We start from the raw sequence: 15,871 nt of genomic DNA, 5'->3' as shown, positions 1-15,871 counted from the left end.
TAGAAGGTAGGCTCTGAGGGTCAGGTCTTGACACGTTCCTGAATAATAGAGCAACACCTGAGGGAATAGCATCTAAAACAATTGCAAAATCTTTTGGTGTTACAGAGACCTTGTAAAGTGATAGGAATCCTTATAACTGAGTAAAAGACACTACATTTACATTTACATTTAAGTCATTTAGCAGACGCTCTTATCCAGAGCGACTTACAAATTGGTGCATTCACCTTATGACATCCAGTGGAACAGCCACTTTACAATAGTGCATCTAGATCATTTTAAGGGGGGGGGGGGGGGGGGGGGGGGGGGGCAGAAGGATTGCTTTATCCTAGGTATTCCTTGAAGAGGTGGGGTTTCAGGTGTCTCCGGAAGGTGGTGATTGACTCCGCTGTCCTGGCGTCGTGAGGGAGTTTGTTCCACCATTGGGGTGCCAGAGCAGCGAACAGTTTTGACTGGGCTGAGCGGGAACTGTGCATTTACCAGTTGGCTCACCAATAGGATATTATTTCGGAACCAATATAATAAAAACAAAGTATTTTTTTTACAATATATCCCATATATAATATCTGTGTGGAGAAAAATTGTGTTTATAAATGTAAGGGGTGCGTAACTGGTGGCAGGGAAGTCAGACGCAGGAGAGCAGAACTAGGTAATAGCAGTTTAATTCCAAAACCAACGGCATCAAGAAAATAACAACTAGGGTACAAAACTCGACACACAACATGTGCACAAGCACTTACAAACAAAACCACACAAAGACATGGGGGGAACAGAGGGTTAAATACACAACACGTAATGAGGGAATGAAAACCAGGTGTGTGGGAAAACAAGACAAAACAAATGAAAAATGGATCGGCGATGGCTAGAAGACCGGTGACGTCGACCGCCGAACACCGCCCGAACAAGGAGAGGAACCGACTTCGGCAGAAGTTGTGACTAAATTAAGGACCGTGACAAGAAAACCTGCCGAGGAAAAGCAGAACGTTTCACTGGAACTTTGTCAATATTATAATTGCAAAACAACATGAAGTTAAGGCACCAAAAGTAGAGAAGACATGATGAGGAATAAAATTCCAGATAGAAGTGGGTCTTCTTAGGAATTGTTTTATCCAATTGATCTTAAAAGTATTATTTAAGGTAGTAAAGTCCAGAAAATTCAGCTCACCATTCTCATAAGTGTTCATTACAAAAGTTTTCCTAATGTAATGGGTACGGTTTCTCCACAGAAAGTTGAAAAGCATCTGGTCTATCTCCTTGCTTATTTTACTGTCAAGATATAAAGATAGAGCGCCATATGTTAGTCTAGAGATACCTTCAGCCTTGGTTATTAGGGCTCTACCTTTTAAAGATAAGTCCCTCTGTAGCCATTGATTTAGCTTCTTCTGGGGTTTTTTAATAAGAGGGTTAAAATCTAAATCTAAAAATCTAAAAATAATAGGATGCTATCCTCGGTTATTAGGTCTGAGTAGTCAAGTATGTCTCATGAAGCCAGACTGTGTTTCATCAATGATTGCATCCAGGACTTCTTTAATTATTTTTGCTAGTAGTAAGGCTAATATCTTAGCCATTAGTATGGGTAAGAGTAAACGCATGGTTTATAGGGTAGGGACGTCCCAAGGATCCCAGATAGTACTGACCATTGGGTGATCGTTGTCTAAACGGGTGCCTCAGCTCATCAACTGTGTGAATGACGTACAGACATGACACAGCGTCATTTCGGCCAAATCTCGCGATATTCTCTGTCTATAAAATGTCATGGACCCTAGTTATCGTTCTTTCCTTTATCACTTTAGCGGTGAAGGTGCAACAGTAATCGGTCGTCCCGAATCCGGGTTCATCCGACACCCTCACCAACTCAAGCTGAACTGAGCTCAACTTCTACTGCAGCATCATGCCTCCTAAATTCGACCCCAATGAGACTAAAGTTGGTATGTGTGGCATCTACTGTAAAATTGTTTGTTTCAGATGAGATCCAAAATGGAGTCGACTTCTGTCTGGCGCGTCCATGCAGGGGCAGGCATTTCAGCAATGAGCTGATGAAATGGTAACGTTAGTTAGGATGAACAACTCTTGAATGTAATTGTAAATGCGAAATGACATATGTTCGTGATGCGTTCTAACGAACATGGCATGATATGCTATTCTGTTGAGGGAACTATTTTTGGGTTGCCGCATGTAACCAACGATAGCCCATTTCCATGATGCTGTTGGCCTAGCTAAGTAGCTGCGGCTCAGCTGCCACCACGTGGTTGAAAGTAACACACTTTCTGACGCGACTGAATTGTAAAGTGAACGATATTGAAATGAAGTGCTTATTTTAGTTTGAGTACTAAAATCAACAAATTCCCATTAATTTTAAGACGAGTGACATGGGCTGGATAGACTACAGGTTCGCATCTAACATTATTTTAAAGCAAATACTATCTGTTTTGGCATGCAAATCAAATGTAGCAACCTAGCAGGTGATGCATTTTGACTGAGTGATTTTGAGGCAGGTCTTGAGTTTTTTGTAAGTTTCTGCCTGGGTGGCCTACTTATGTGAAAGTTTACACGGACCTTCAAAGGTACTTGCTGTTCATAGGCATTTGGCGTTGACAGCAGAATTTCAGTAGGTAACGTTTATTGTACTCCGATGCATTGACCTTCTTCTGATTGTGGTCCACAAATGTATCTTGTTATATTTGCCACTTACACAGTAATGCATTAGAGTGTTGAAATTTGTCACAGAAATCCAGTTTTCACCGTAGTGGAATACATGTGATGGGGTATTTTTGGTTCACTGGCACCCCAAAGGCAAATTCTATAAAATACCTTAAGCATTGGGACAGTCAATGAATCGCCTGCTATTAGGATTCAGCCTCCCGCCACTTTGCCAGTCTTTGAGTGACTGAGTGTAGTCCAGTGGAGGCTAAGATGGACCCAGCTCTAGGAAACAGGGCTGCCCAGGTGGTGGGCAACTTTGTGCCGAAAGGCCTGGAACAATGGTACCCTCATACTAACGGAGGGTTCTCTCATTTGTGAATTATAGACTCTTGACTGGTGAACCACCATCCATAAGGATGTTTCTTCCCCCTCAAATAACCTGTTTATCCTGTTTAATCCCATGCAGTGTACATGCGATGCACAGGAGGAGAAGTTGGCGCCACCTCAGCGCTGGCCCCAAAGATTGGACCCCTGGGTCTGGTAAGTGTTACATTCCTCCCAATTTAATATGATTGGTGTGGTTTGATTACCCATTTTCTACAGATCAGCCTCCCGCCACTTTGCCAGTCTTTGAGTGACTGAGTATAGTCCAGTGGTGGCTAAGATGGACCCAGCTTTAGGAAACAGGGCTGCCCAGACAGTGGGAAACTCTGTGCCAAAAGGCCTGGAACAATGGCCAATATTGTCATTTGTCTCTGAATTTGTCACTTGAGCAGGTTGACGCTTGATGCCTTTTCTTTTATTTTAAATCTGTACATTCCTTGTTTCGGCTTTTAGTCTCCTAAGAAGGTTGGTGACGATATCGCCAAGGCCACCGGAGATTGGAAGGGCCTGAGGATCACTGTCAAGCTGACCATTGTGAACAGGCAGGCAGCGGTACGTACCAAGTCTATTCCCAAACAAAGTCCCTGAAAATGGATTGACCATTGAATGTTTATCAATCGTCTGTTATTAACATGGTTTCTCGCTCTATTGTAGATCGAGGTTGTGCCCTCTGCTTCAGCGTTGATCATCAAGGCCCTGAAGGAGCCCCCTCGTGACAGGAAGAAGGTCAAGAACAGTAAGTTGCCCTGTGCTTTTTCCTGTGTCTAATGCCACTTTAAACATGTGGCTTTGGGTTTAACCTGTAGTGGGTACATTCCAGCCTCCCGCCACTTTGCCAGTCTGTCTGAGTGACTGAGTATAGTCCAGTGGAGGCTAAGATGGACCCAGCTCTAGGAAACAGGGCTGCCCAGACAGTGGGTAACTCTGTGCCGAAAGGCCTGGAACAACTGTTCCAAAATAACCACTTATCTACTACATAGCTGTCCCAACTGTTTTTACAACCAGCAATGATTCATAGATCCAGTGTACGCATCTAAGCCTTCTGTCTTTGTTTCCAGTCAAGCACAGTGGCAGCGTGACCTTTGATGAGATTGTGACAGTTGCCCGCACGATGAGGCCCCGCTCCATTGCCAGGGAGCTTTCTGGTAAGAGCCCCTATCCCCTCAGCGTCACTGAATCACCTGCTATGATTCCGCCTCCCGCCACTTTGCCTGTCTGTGTGACTGAGTGTAGTCCAGTGGAGGCGAAGATGGACCCAGCTCTAGGAAACAGGGCTGCCCAGACAGTGGGAAGCTCTGTGCCGAAAGGCCTGGAACAAAATTGCCCCTTTCCCATACAATAGAAAATATTGTCCCCTGCTGGTCCTAATGCCTTTATTTTCTCAGGAACTATCAAGGAGATTCTGGGAACTGCCCAGTCTGTGGGTTGCACCATCGATGGCCGCCCTCCCCATGATGTCATTGACGACATCAACAGTGGCAAGGTGGAGTGCCCATCTGAGTAAAGCATCAAATGGAGAAATAAATAAACATGAATATTCATTTTGTCTTATTTTATTGTTACCAGTTATTTACCTTTCTGTCAGCCTACTATATACACACTTTGTATGTGTTCTGTGAACTCGTGTTGGGTGGTTAAAAGCTGTTAATGTTAGACCTTGAATTATACAAAGGATAGTTCACTCAAAGGACAAATTGGGTTCTCAGGGGCATAGGTGCAATGTGTTCCACAGTGGGTTAAGTGCCTGCAGGGTTTCATTTCCTCCCTTGTTCACGATGAATTGAGGTAACTTAAGGAACTCTCCACCTGGTTGTCTAGGGCTGTAATTGTAGTTAAAAAAATTAAAACGCCATTTGGGGATGCAAACTGCGTGCCTTGAGGTGAAATTTGATGTTTTGAATCAAAATCGGTACCCTGCTGATTCGTGTAGAGCCGATAAGTTTGGGGGTTGGCTCGGGAAAGACTGCGGGAGAGTGGGCAGGCAGTTTGCCAGTTAACAGCAATGTGTCCTCTGAACAATAAAGAGGTTGGTTTTACTTAACTGATCAAATTGAGTTTATGGTGTGAAAATTAGTTGGCTAATAGTTAAACAGCTACAGTAATGTTACAACAGATGAGCTAGTGTTAGTAATCTAACCAAGTCACAATATCACCTGGTACAGTAACGTTGACTCTTGACGTTATAAGGTGTTGCCGGGATCCAGTAGAAAAAATGAAATGTTACATAGGTAGTTAGCTACCTCTGTAAACTAATGTTTTCCTTGTGTATTTGGTTAATTTTCCAAATTAGGTATTGCTAGTTTAACAAGTGGAGCTGGGCCTGGCTTAAGCAGGATGCCACGAGGTGAAGGAACCCACACTTTTTCAATAGTGGCTAAAGCGATGCCAAGTCTATGCCTGAAAGAATATGCTAACGAAGAGTATCATGCTCTGCTGCTGGCACATTGTAGAACAGATTTCCACAGGCAGTGTAGACTATTCAACTTGACAGTTACTTGTGAGTTAATGCTACTAGAAGTGGCAAAATGGCATGCTAGCTGTTCTTGTCATTGCCTCAATGATAAAGTATCTATTTAAAAGCCTGTCTCAACAGATGAATATTTTAAACCCTTAAAATCGTTTTTTCAGTATTGGCAACAATGTAGCAGTGGTGGGCCACTTCTAAATATAGGGGAATATGGTTTCTTACCCTGTGAGCAGTCTGTTTCTTTAAAAACCTGGCCCTATAAGCAAATGCTTGAATTCTAATCTTTGTTGCACGTATCTAATGGAAGTTAGTGGTACATGTACCTTCTGTGCTTGTCCACATCTTAAGGTAACTTGCGCTACACAAATGTAAGATACGTGAGGGTTTGGATGGTTTATGGAATTTCCAGCGTCTGCATTGACCAGATAGTATTTACTGCACTGTGGCCTCTGCGGGAATCAGGGTGTTCACACTACTTGCCCCTCTGTATTTGTTACATTTGGGAGGTGTACAGCATTTGATTTGACCACAAGCCTCTGGAGGCTCCCTAATTGCTTCACACCCTCTGTACTGAGCCTCTGGACCACATTGCCAGGTCAAGCATAAATCTGCATTTAGTAAAGTAATTATGTAATTTGGGAGAACTGTCTCTTTTAAGAATTTAATCTGTGTTTACCCCAATGATTGGCACTGTGGGACATTTAATTATAAGTGGAGTGCACTAACGTGTAGAAAATTCAGCACCAATTTTTCTAAAATTATCCACTTAGTGTCCCAAGTCCCCTGTGTTCGAGTCAAGAGTTGAGTCTGAGTCGGTCACCAATGATTTAGTTGAGTCCAATTTATAACAGGTAATTAGGCATTTGTTTCTAGTTGCCGCTCCCTAATGAAAACAAATGTGTTTTTCATCAACTCTTCAAGTTCTACTCTGTTTCACTACTTATTTACTACATACATGAATGGTAAGTCAGGTGCTCAGCTACTTTTTTGTTGTAATTTCCTAGTTGTCAGAACTTTGCTATGGGATGCAAGGGGGTAGAGGAAGATGACATTCAAACAGCCTATTTTTCTATTCTCAAGGGGAGAGAAATAGCTAGACTTTTAATATTAAACTTATCTCGTTTTCAATTTCGTAAAGAAGTTTGTGTTTCTCATCCAGGCAAAGCTAAATAGTAAACTGGTGGTTACGGGGAAGCAAGAGTCGCTTGAGCGAGCGGAGCCTGCCTGCCCACAATCCTCACTTGCTCCCCTGTAGCGCACCAGCCAATGTGTGCTGCGTGTGCGTCGCATCTTTCCCACTGATAGAAAACATATTTCAGTGCTGCTATTATTTTTGTCATAGTAGCCTATCCAGTGCAAGTCACCAATGGTCTAACCCAAGCTGAGTCACAAAAATCTGGATTAGAGTACACTTGTCAGCATCTGTAGAAGGTAATGGAAATACCCAAGAATGGTGGGCTTTTTCAATGAGTCAACTTGCAAAACCTACAGACACTAGGCCTTCCATGGAGTAGGTTTGACACCCCTGCCCTAGTTTTTCAGCAGCGGTGGAAAGGGTAGTGGACACCAGAAAGTGTTTGATGAGCTAACTTCACAAGTAATTTAGCAGTTAAAGGAAAAGCAATCAGTGCTTTATACAAAAATCTTTATTGAAAAAACAGTGTATCCAACGCTACAAAAGTACACAGTTTAATCCCGTGAAGACAAGTCTTCACTGGAGGCCTTCTGTTGAAAAGAAAAGTTATTCACCTACAACATATGAATATTAGCTCACTTTTGGTAATCTGTAGCCTGACAAGGACATGATAGTTACTTGCATGGCTGATTTTGAAAGCCTTAATCCTAGTTTGTCATCTCCCAAGATTCCAGACAGACCAAATCATTAATTTCAAAGCCAGAGTTTGAGTCATGACCAACAACCACACAGCCAATGAACATTTTTTACATTCTCTGCATCATTCTTTTAAGGTCAAGCATGGCTGATCTCATTTGTGCCAAAGACTAATATTTGGATGTCAGGTACACAAATCTATGAGTTGCATCCTTCAGAGTTCAGTGAGGACGGAGAGTCAGTCGACACCAAGTCTACCAAAACACATGAGTAACTTCGTTGCTATCAAATCTACATTGGGATAATTAGTACATCAACAAATTATATCAATAATGGTCTTAAAACTGGTATAAGGCCTTTCTGATCAGAATACAGCAGGTTTGCATTGTGCTTTAATCCAGCAAATAACTGATGGAGATGGTTGTTGGTCTAAATACTACTCCCTTTATTCAGAGTAAGCCAGTGGCTGGAAGACAACAGAATAGAACTATTACATTAATGCCACGGCACTATTTGTTTACCTTGAAAAAGCACCCTTCATCAAAATAAAATCAATGATCTGACAACTGAATCTGTGAATGCTGTGTATTAAGAGTATCTGTTGCTGGATGGAACATGTTCATGTGTTTAAAATGGTCAAACCAAGAGACTATTATATTTACATATTAGTGTGCCTTTTCAAGTACTCAAACAGGGCCCCTGACTTCACATCTGTGTTCTGATCAGTGCTCTACTACATGAAGAATAACAGTCAGTTATCAATTCTCAACTTCTTCCTCTTCAACCTCATTGTCTGCGTCCTGGTCTTCCTCCATGCGCTCTTCCTCCTCCTCTTCCTCCTCCCTGCTCTTGTCGTTCTCTTCCACATCGTTCTTTTTCTCCTTTGCATCTTTGCGTTTTTGTTCCGATGCCTCTTTCTTCCCCTTCTGGCCCTTCTTGTAAGCTGTATTGGAACAACATTCAGTTATAAAAACAGCATTCACTTACGTCACAGTGGTTAGCAAGGTGGACAGTTGTAGTCGACACTGGTCACAATTTTCCATAGCTTTATAGAGTACTATAAATATCCACCCCATAATAAGAAAAAAAGTGCATTGTTCCAATGAAGGGGAAATTAGATAAATTAGGTTTAAATGGGACAACTAGGCCTACACCCAGCAACCTCTGCTACTTATAATCCTCTGTGGTGGCAGTCACAATTACATTTTCCCATTTTGTCAGGTTCTCTAATCAAAACAGAATGTAATACAACTAGAAGTGTCCCCATTAATTCAGAACATTGTTCCAATAGGCTAAAATGCATCAAGCAGTCTGCAAGAACTGACCACAATGCATTGCTGTGCCATTTTCAGGCCAAGCCAGCCAATGGCCATGTTTGAGAGTGTCAATACTGCTCAGTTGCTGTTGAGCAGACAGACTGATCTACAAATCATAATAAGTTCTTATTTAGTGTAGATCTGTCCCGTCTGCTCAGTCGATGATTAGCGACTGATTATAATTGATGCGCTCAAACACGACCAATGTCTCCAAAACACACAGGCTGTTAAGAAATTCAAAGTTGATCGGTGATGATCATTTGAACATTTACCCTCCAAAGATTCACGTAGAGGCTGCAAGAAGCGTTCAAACTCCATCTCCTCCATCGCAGACATCACATCTGTTGCGTTTAGAGTTTTCCGTTTGGCTTTCATGGCAAAATTGTTTGCACTGTTGGCAAAGGGGGGGGTCAATTAATATTATTTGTTGCACTCAGAAAGATACAGCACCTGGAATATATACATTTAAAGGTATCTTTAGTATGTATAGTACGTATTATAAAATGGCCAATTAATAAGTGTTTATTGCATAAACCTGTTGCACCGGCACATGTAGTTTCTCTTACCAAGATGTTGCATAGAGGACGAATACACTGGCAGCTTGAGATATGGCTCGCCTGGCTTCTTTTGACACGTTCACCCCATCTGGTAGCTATTTACAATAAAATGGTGAGGGTAGTGTTACTAGATTAGCTGGCAGTGTTGTCATTTGCAAGCATGAGTTGTCACTAAACACACGAGCCGAAAGTGGACTAAAAGGAGCCTTACGTTGCTCCCTATAGTCCAAGGACCTTAAAAATGTTGTTTAAAAGGGTTGAATTGACTCTGAAAACCTCCCAAATACCCCAGCTAAACATGAATTGATTTAATTGCGGTACAGTTCTACACGCATATATCCCTCTACTTTCTTCATATCACATCAGAATTATCTACAAAAAAACAAATACAAAATACACATTGTGTACCGTTTTAACTGGTTAACACAGATGCAGCCGAGAGTATTTTTCAGTGATTAAACGGAAGACTGACACCACAAACGTGTTCACACAGATAGTCGACTGTCTTCCGTCCGTTTTCCGTAAACACACACTAACATGGAGATATGGCCGTGTGGGAACACTGACCCTATAAATAGGTGTATTAATTTAACCTTTTGTTTTTTGAAATTATTTGTTGCTGATATGAAAGATAAGGTCCTTATGCGTGTTAATGTTCAGAGCATCGGGGCTCTTAACAAAACTCCCCCGTAGTACAGAAGACGTCTTGGTCCAATGACTTGTGTAATGTGGAACTGAGTCATGATCAAGGGCTATAAACACACAAGACTTTGGGATTTGGGTATAGGCTAGGTTCAGAATGAATCTATAATGACATTGTAGGTACCCACAAAAACACTAGCTACTCCATCCATGGTTGTTTTATGATACAGCATTTATTTACACACACACGCCAGTTCATTAGGTACACCACCCGTTCATCCTACACAGTGAGTCACGTGGCTGTGGCTTGCTATATAAAAGCAGGCAGACGGGCATCCAGTTACTGTTCACTTGAACAGTTGCATGGGCAAAACGAGTGACCTAACTAACTGAGCGTGGAATGATCGGTGCCAGGCGCGCTGGTTCCAGTATCTCAGAAACGGCCGGCCTCCTGGGCTTTTACTGAGAATGGTGCAACAAACAAAAAACATCCAGTCAGCAGCAGTCTTGTGGGAGAAAACAGCTCGTTGATGAGAGGTCGAAGGAGAATGGCAAGAATCGTGCACGCTAACAGTTGGGCCAAAAACAGTAAAAAAAACAACAACAACTGCAATACAACAGTGGTGTGCAGAATGGCATCTCGGAACGCACAATTCGTTGGTCCTTGTCACGGATAGGCTATTGCAGTAGATGACCAGATCGGGTTCAGCTAAAAACAAGAAGCAGCTCTAGTGGGCACACAATCACCAACACTGACAATTGAGGCGTGGAAAACATAAAAAGATCCCACGAATCCCGGTTCCTGTTGCGTCATGCTGATGGCAGAGTCAGGATTTGGCGTAAGCATCATTTGTCAATGGCCACATTCCTGCTTGGTGTCAACGGTGGTATAATTGTGTGTGTGTGTGTGTGTGTGTGTGTGTGTGGGGGGGGGGGTCCTGGCACACATTAGGTCCAATACCAATTGAGCAACGTTTGAACATCACAGCCCATCTGAACATGGTTGCTGACCTGGGGCATCCCAAAATGACGACAGAGGTCCGACCAAGTACTAGATAGGTATTACCTAATAAACTGGCCATTGTGTATATGCCATTTAGCTTCGTAATGGGAATGGCAAGCATTTGTCCCATCGTTGATTTACCGGTATGCTCCTATTGAAACAAAATCTGTAGAAAATGTGTGCGCACTCACCGCCTCCTTGATGATGCGCGTGATGACAGCATTGGGTAGATTGAGGTCCTCGGGTCTTTCTGCCATTACTTTGTTAGCTAGTTAGCTTACGCGTATTTTAAAACGAACTAAATACAATTGTTGCAATTTCGAGGCAGCCTTCGCTCTTTCCCCCCTAAATATGAGAACAGTCTTCTTGAGCTGTAAAATAGCTAACACGTTACAATAGAATTAACGTTAGCAAAATAATCTAGCCAGCTAGCTATCATGTCCCGGCAAAAAAGACAACTGCAACAAATAAGGTATTCGTGTAACACAAGCTTGTTCACTCTGTCCAGAACTGAATAGCCTAGCAATTTTACTTTAATAACAAGCGAACATGTTATTGACTTTAACTTCCTAGCTAACAAGCTCAGAACTCTGTCACATTTGTTTTTGAGATACTCTTTCGCGCGTATCTTCCAACCACGTGGTTCTCCTATCAACTTTCAACTTTGACCTTTAAAAAAAATATTTAACTTGACTTTGCGCATACCGCCTCTGTGCAACTTTGTTTGTGCAAATGAACATAACATTTTATAAAAATAAGTATTTAGCTGTTGTTGGAAAGAAATGGCTAGATGGAATAGCGTTTGTCAAATTGACGTCTATAACGTTTTATTAAATTTATTTTTTTGCTAACCTTAACCACATGTTCCTGACCTGCTACATTAATTATCCTAACCTGCCGCGTAAATTCTAACCTGCTACGAAAAGTCAATTCTGGTCAGTTTTGACTGTATCTAAATTTTCAAAACCAGGAAGTGACACACACTGCTCATGCGCTGTAGACCCTTTTAAATCTTCACCCGATTAGACGACAATCACCCCATTAAAAGGTGTGATTGGTAAAGTGATTTCCTTTTAATGGGGTGATTGTCTAATCGGGTGGAATCTTGGACCCTTGACCAGACCGTTGTGTGGCGGCCAAGGCATATTTTGGTTGTAGTGAGCACAGTCAAACAGTTGTACAGAATGCTAGCTACTGTTGTAAAATGAATTACATTTTGAATATCAAGATGATGTCCTCGAAAGGGTCTTGTTGCTGTCTTTTCGGGTGTTCGTTGAGACCTGCAACAAACTATAAACAATTCAAGTTTTTAGATTTCCGAAAGAAAGTGGAGCACTGCTATGAATAGAGATTGTTGGCTACCAACAGCAAATTCAAAGATTTGCAGTGCACGTGTAACGGATGTGAAATGGCTAGCTAGTTAGCGGGTACGCGCTAGTAGCATTTCAATCAGTTACGTCACTTGCTCTGAGACATTAAGTAGGGTTGCCCCTTGCTCGGCAAGGGACGTGGCCTTTGTGGAGCGATGGGTAACGATGCTTCGTGGGCAACCGTTGTTGATGTGTGCAGAGGTTCCCTGGTTCGTGCCCGTGTCGGGGCGAGGGGACGATGTAAAGTTACAACTGTTACATACGCTTAATTACGGGTAACGTGAATGTCTTTTGTCTTATCTGTTTTCCTTTTAGTGTTTGAGAGCCTGTTAAAAAAGCTGTCAATGTCTTTATTTATTTACCCGTATTTTACACGGTAAGTTGACTGTGAACATGTTGGGTGCGTTAGAGCAGATCAATTTTGTCTAGGCCAGGGGTGTCAAACTCATTCCTTGAAGGGCCGAGTGTCTGCAAGTTTTTGTTTGTTCCTTTCAATTAAGACCTAGACAACCAGTTAATGAGTTCCTTTCAAATTAGTGACCTTAATTCATCAGTCAAGTATAACGGTGGAGCGAAATCCCTCAGACACACTGCCCTCCGTGGAATGAGTTTGACACGTGCATTATGGGGATAAAAATGATCACAGGTCATGCAGTTTTTGATGAAGTTGCCAACCAATAATTAGGATGTTTTTAGATGACTCACGTGAAAGTGACTAAAAAGGGAAGCAAATTTTACCATGATTCTAAAGCTACAGGGGATACAAATGAAGGTAATTGAGACCTCTCTAACCAATTAATTGTACACATGTTATGTTTTTCGTCTGGGAGTGTGATATGGGGGTATAGAAATGTTTATTTTGAAAAGCAGAAGAAAAAAAATACAGTAGCAGCTACAGTTGGAAGATTACATACACATTTGCCAAATACATTTAAACTCAGTTTTTCACAATTCCTGACATTTAATTCTAGTAAAATTTCCCTGTCTTAGGACAGTTAAGATCACCACTTTATTTTAAGAAAGTGAAATATCAGAATAATAGTAGAGAGAATGATTTATTTCAGCTTTTATTCCTTTCATCACATTCCCAGTGGGTCAGAAGTTTACATACACTCAATTAGTATTTGGTAGCATTTCCTTTCAATTTAACTTGGGTCAAACGTTTCGGGTAGCCTTCCACAAGCTTCCCACAATAAGTTGGGTTTAAGTTTGGCCCATTCCTCCTGACAGAGCTGGTGTAACTGAGTCAGGTTTGTAGGCCTCCTTGCTCACACACGCTTTTTCAGTTCTGCCCACAAATGTTCTATAGGGTTGAGGTCAGGGCTTTGTGATGGCCACTCCAATACCTTTACTTTGTTGTCCTTAAGCCATTTTGCCACAACTTTGGAAGTATGCTTGGGGTCATTGTCCATTTGGAAGACCCATTTGTGACCCATTTGCGATGTTGCTTCAATATATCCACATAATTGTCCTTCCTCATGATGCCATCTATTTTGTGAAGTGCACCAGTCCCTCCTTCAGCAAAGCACCCCCACAACATGATGCTGCCACCCCCGTGCTTTACGGGTGGGATGATGTTCCTCGGCTTGCAAGCATCCCCCTTTTTCCTGCAAACATAATGATGGTCATTATGGCCAAACAGTTCTATTTTTGTTTCATCAGACCAGAGGACATTTCTCAAAAAAGTACGATCTTTGTCCCCATGTGTACTTGCAAACCGTAGCCTGACATTTTAATGGCGGTTTTGGAGCAGTGGCTTCTTCCTTGCTGAGCGGCCTTTCAGGTTATGTCGATATAGGACTCGGTTTACTGTGGATATAGATACTTTTGTACCTGTTTCCTCCAGCATCTTCACAAGGACCTTTGCTGTTGTTCTGGGATTGATTTGCACTTTTCGCACCAAAATACGTTCATCTCTAAGAGACAGAACGCGTTTCCTTCCTGAGTGGTATGATGGCTGCGTGGTCCCATGATTTTTCTACTCGCTACTATTGTTTGTACAGATGAACGTGGTACCTTCAGGCATTTGGAAATTGCTCCCAAGGATGAACCAGACTTGGCTGATTTCTTTTGATTTTCCCATGATGTCAAGCAAAGAGGCATTACGTTTGAAGGTAGGCCTTGAAATACATCCACAGGTACACATCAATTGACTCAAATTATTTCAATTATCCTATCAGAAGCTTCTAAAACCATGACATACTTTTCTGGAAATTTCCAAGCTGTTTAAAGGCACAGTCAACTTGGTGTATGTATATTTCTGACCAACTGGAATTGTGTACAGTGAAATAATCTGTCTGTAAACAATTGTTGGAAAAAATACTTGTGTCAAGGACAAAGTAGATGTCCTGACCGACTTGCCAAAACTATAGTTTAATGATAAATTTGTGGAGTGGTTGAAAAACGAGTTTTAATGACTCCAACCTAAGTGTATGTAAACTTCCGACTTCAACTGTATGTTGACACTGCCATGTTGATCTGAGCCTTGCTGTCTGACTTTCAGCTGTCACAGATGCATCTCCCTTGGCTGCACTCACCAACTTTCATCTACATTCGGCTTCGTTAGGTTTATTAACACATTCTCTTTCACAGCAATGGCCTAGGGAAGAGTTACAGGTGGAACGTGAGATGATTGAAAGCTAGGGATGAATAGGTCTATTGAAAATAATAATCCCTATTTAACAATCGTTAAATATATTCTCAGATTGTGGTTTGCTAGATCAGGCCTTGCGACCCAATTATGCACCCTTTTCCCTGAGGTATGCACTTGTCCACCACCCCACATGGAACTCACCTGTAAGCCAAAAGCCTGTGCTTACACCAATCCTATGCTTTTAATTCCACGAATGGGAGTGAACAAGTGTGCAGTTCACGGAAAGTGTTGATGTTTGCCTACATTCAGCCTCAGATTATAATAGATTGGGAGAGGTTAAGGGACAGAGAGAAAGACAAACATCTATTGTAATAAATGGACAAATAAAGTATTTTCATCTTAAGTCAAATGTCATTACCAAATTAGTATTACATACTTTTATGTAATTACATTGCCATCCAATGCTTCTGCGCTCCTGTCTTTTGGAGAGATAATAACCACTACTTTCTATTTTCAGGTAAACCATCCAAGGATGCCGTGCACCAAAATTTTGTTCCTTCTAAACTCCCTGACAAAGATGGGGATCACGGAATGGAGAGGTAAAACAGGTCATTGAATAGAGCGGCTCAGAAAGACAGCCTACTGATGGATGAGATTAGAGTGGCAGTGCAGCAAATAGAGGAAGCGCCTCAGTTTACCAATGTTGACATGCAACTACATTAGCATGTTGAAACTGTATATATTTGCAGTCACTATTCAGTCTGACACAAAGGCATAAACTTTCCAGAACACATTCTCTCACGAGCTCTGCAGGTCAGAATGTTGAATATAATAAAATTTGAACATACTCTACCAGTTGTTCGCTTGGTTCATCCTTATGCAGTCAGAAATTTAAGACAAAATATCCACAGGAAAACCTTATTAAACCAACGTTTAAAAACGCTGGTACTGATGTGAAGCATGCACACGCAATGTAAACGGGTGCACAAGCTCTGCTATTGTTAACCATGTCTTGTGCATGTATTTACAACGCAAGCCTCAGATGGACACAAAAACGTCAGTATCAGC

The 15,871-nt window shown here is 41.8% G+C and overlaps 2 protein-coding genes and 4 non-coding genes across 7 annotated transcripts; 5 read left to right on the top strand and 1 right to left on the bottom strand.

Moving 5' to 3' along the window:
* The first annotated feature begins 1,766 nt into the window (after window positions 1–1,766).
* On the top strand, window positions 1,767–4,565 carry rpl12 (ribosomal protein L12). 2 transcript variants are annotated; one of them, XM_055875313.1, is made up of 6 exons: window positions 1,767–1,925; window positions 3,107–3,180; window positions 3,478–3,576; window positions 3,679–3,760; window positions 4,083–4,169; window positions 4,410–4,565. In XM_055875313.1, the coding sequence occupies exons 1-6, from the start codon at window positions 1,889–1,891 to the stop codon at window positions 4,526–4,528; spliced, it is 498 nt and encodes a 165-aa protein (XP_055731288.1). In that variant the 5' UTR covers window positions 1,767–1,888; the 3' UTR covers window positions 4,529–4,565. The 2 variants fall into 2 exon arrangements, with proteins under 2 accessions (XP_055731288.1, XP_055731289.1); XM_055875314.1 differs by lacking the exon at window positions 1,767–1,925 and adding an exon at window positions 1,954–2,041.
* On the top strand, window positions 2,858–2,981 carry LOC129819198 (small nucleolar RNA SNORA65). The gene has a single exon (XR_008754044.1). It is a non-coding gene; the product is annotated as a small nucleolar RNA SNORA65 (small nucleolar RNA).
* On the top strand, window positions 3,252–3,375 carry LOC129819197 (small nucleolar RNA SNORA65). The gene has a single exon (XR_008754043.1). It is a non-coding gene; the product is annotated as a small nucleolar RNA SNORA65 (small nucleolar RNA).
* Window positions 3,848–3,973, top strand: LOC129819196 (small nucleolar RNA SNORA65). Its single transcript, XR_008754042.1, has one exon. It is a non-coding gene; the product is annotated as a small nucleolar RNA SNORA65 (small nucleolar RNA).
* Window positions 4,223–4,344, top strand: LOC129819199 (small nucleolar RNA SNORA65). Its single transcript, XR_008754045.1, has one exon. It is a non-coding gene; the product is annotated as a small nucleolar RNA SNORA65 (small nucleolar RNA).
* A 2,554-nt stretch (window positions 4,566–7,119) lies between the features above and the next one.
* Window positions 7,120–11,505, bottom strand: pole3 (polymerase (DNA directed), epsilon 3 (p17 subunit)). The gene is made up of 4 exons (XM_055875308.1): window positions 11,032–11,505; window positions 9,205–9,290; window positions 8,911–9,029; window positions 7,120–8,265 (listed from the first exon to the last, which is right to left on the bottom strand). Exons 1-4 carry the CDS (start codon window positions 11,095–11,097, stop codon window positions 8,081–8,083), a joined length of 456 nt encoding a protein of 151 aa, XP_055731283.1. The 5' UTR covers window positions 11,098–11,505; the 3' UTR covers window positions 7,120–8,080.
* Window positions 11,506–15,871: the final 4,366 nt, after the last annotated feature.

This window comes from Salvelinus fontinalis, chromosome 21 (assembly GCF_029448725.1).
Source record: "Salvelinus fontinalis isolate EN_2023a chromosome 21, ASM2944872v1, whole genome shotgun sequence".
NCBI lineage: Eukaryota > Metazoa > Chordata > Actinopteri > Salmoniformes > Salmonidae > Salvelinus > Salvelinus fontinalis.
Note: the sequence above shows the minus strand (reverse complement) of the source record. Positions and strands in the feature narration are given on the sequence as shown.

Coding starts and splice junctions, on each gene's coding strand:
- rpl12 (XM_055875313.1), top strand. CDS start 1,889: ATGCCTCCTAAATTCGACCCCAATGAGACTAAAGTTG. Junction 3,181..3,477: donor AGATTGGACCCCTGGGTCTG/GTAAGTGTTACA, acceptor TTCGGCTTTTAG/TCTCCTAAGAAGGTTGGTGA. Junction 3,577..3,678: donor TTGTGAACAGGCAGGCAGCG/GTACGTACCAAG, acceptor GCTCTATTGTAG/ATCGAGGTTGTGCCCTCTGC.
- pole3 (XM_055875308.1), bottom strand. CDS start 11,097: ATGGCAGAAAGACCCGAGGACCTCAATCTACCCAATGCTGTCATCACG. Junction 9,291..11,031: donor CGCGCATCATCAAGGAGGCG/GTGAGTGCGCAC, acceptor TATTGTAAATAG/CTACCAGATGGGGTGAACGT. Junction 8,266..8,910: donor TCTACGTGAATCTTTGGAGG/GTAAATGTTCAA, acceptor GTTCCAATACAG/CTTACAAGAAGGGCCAGAAG.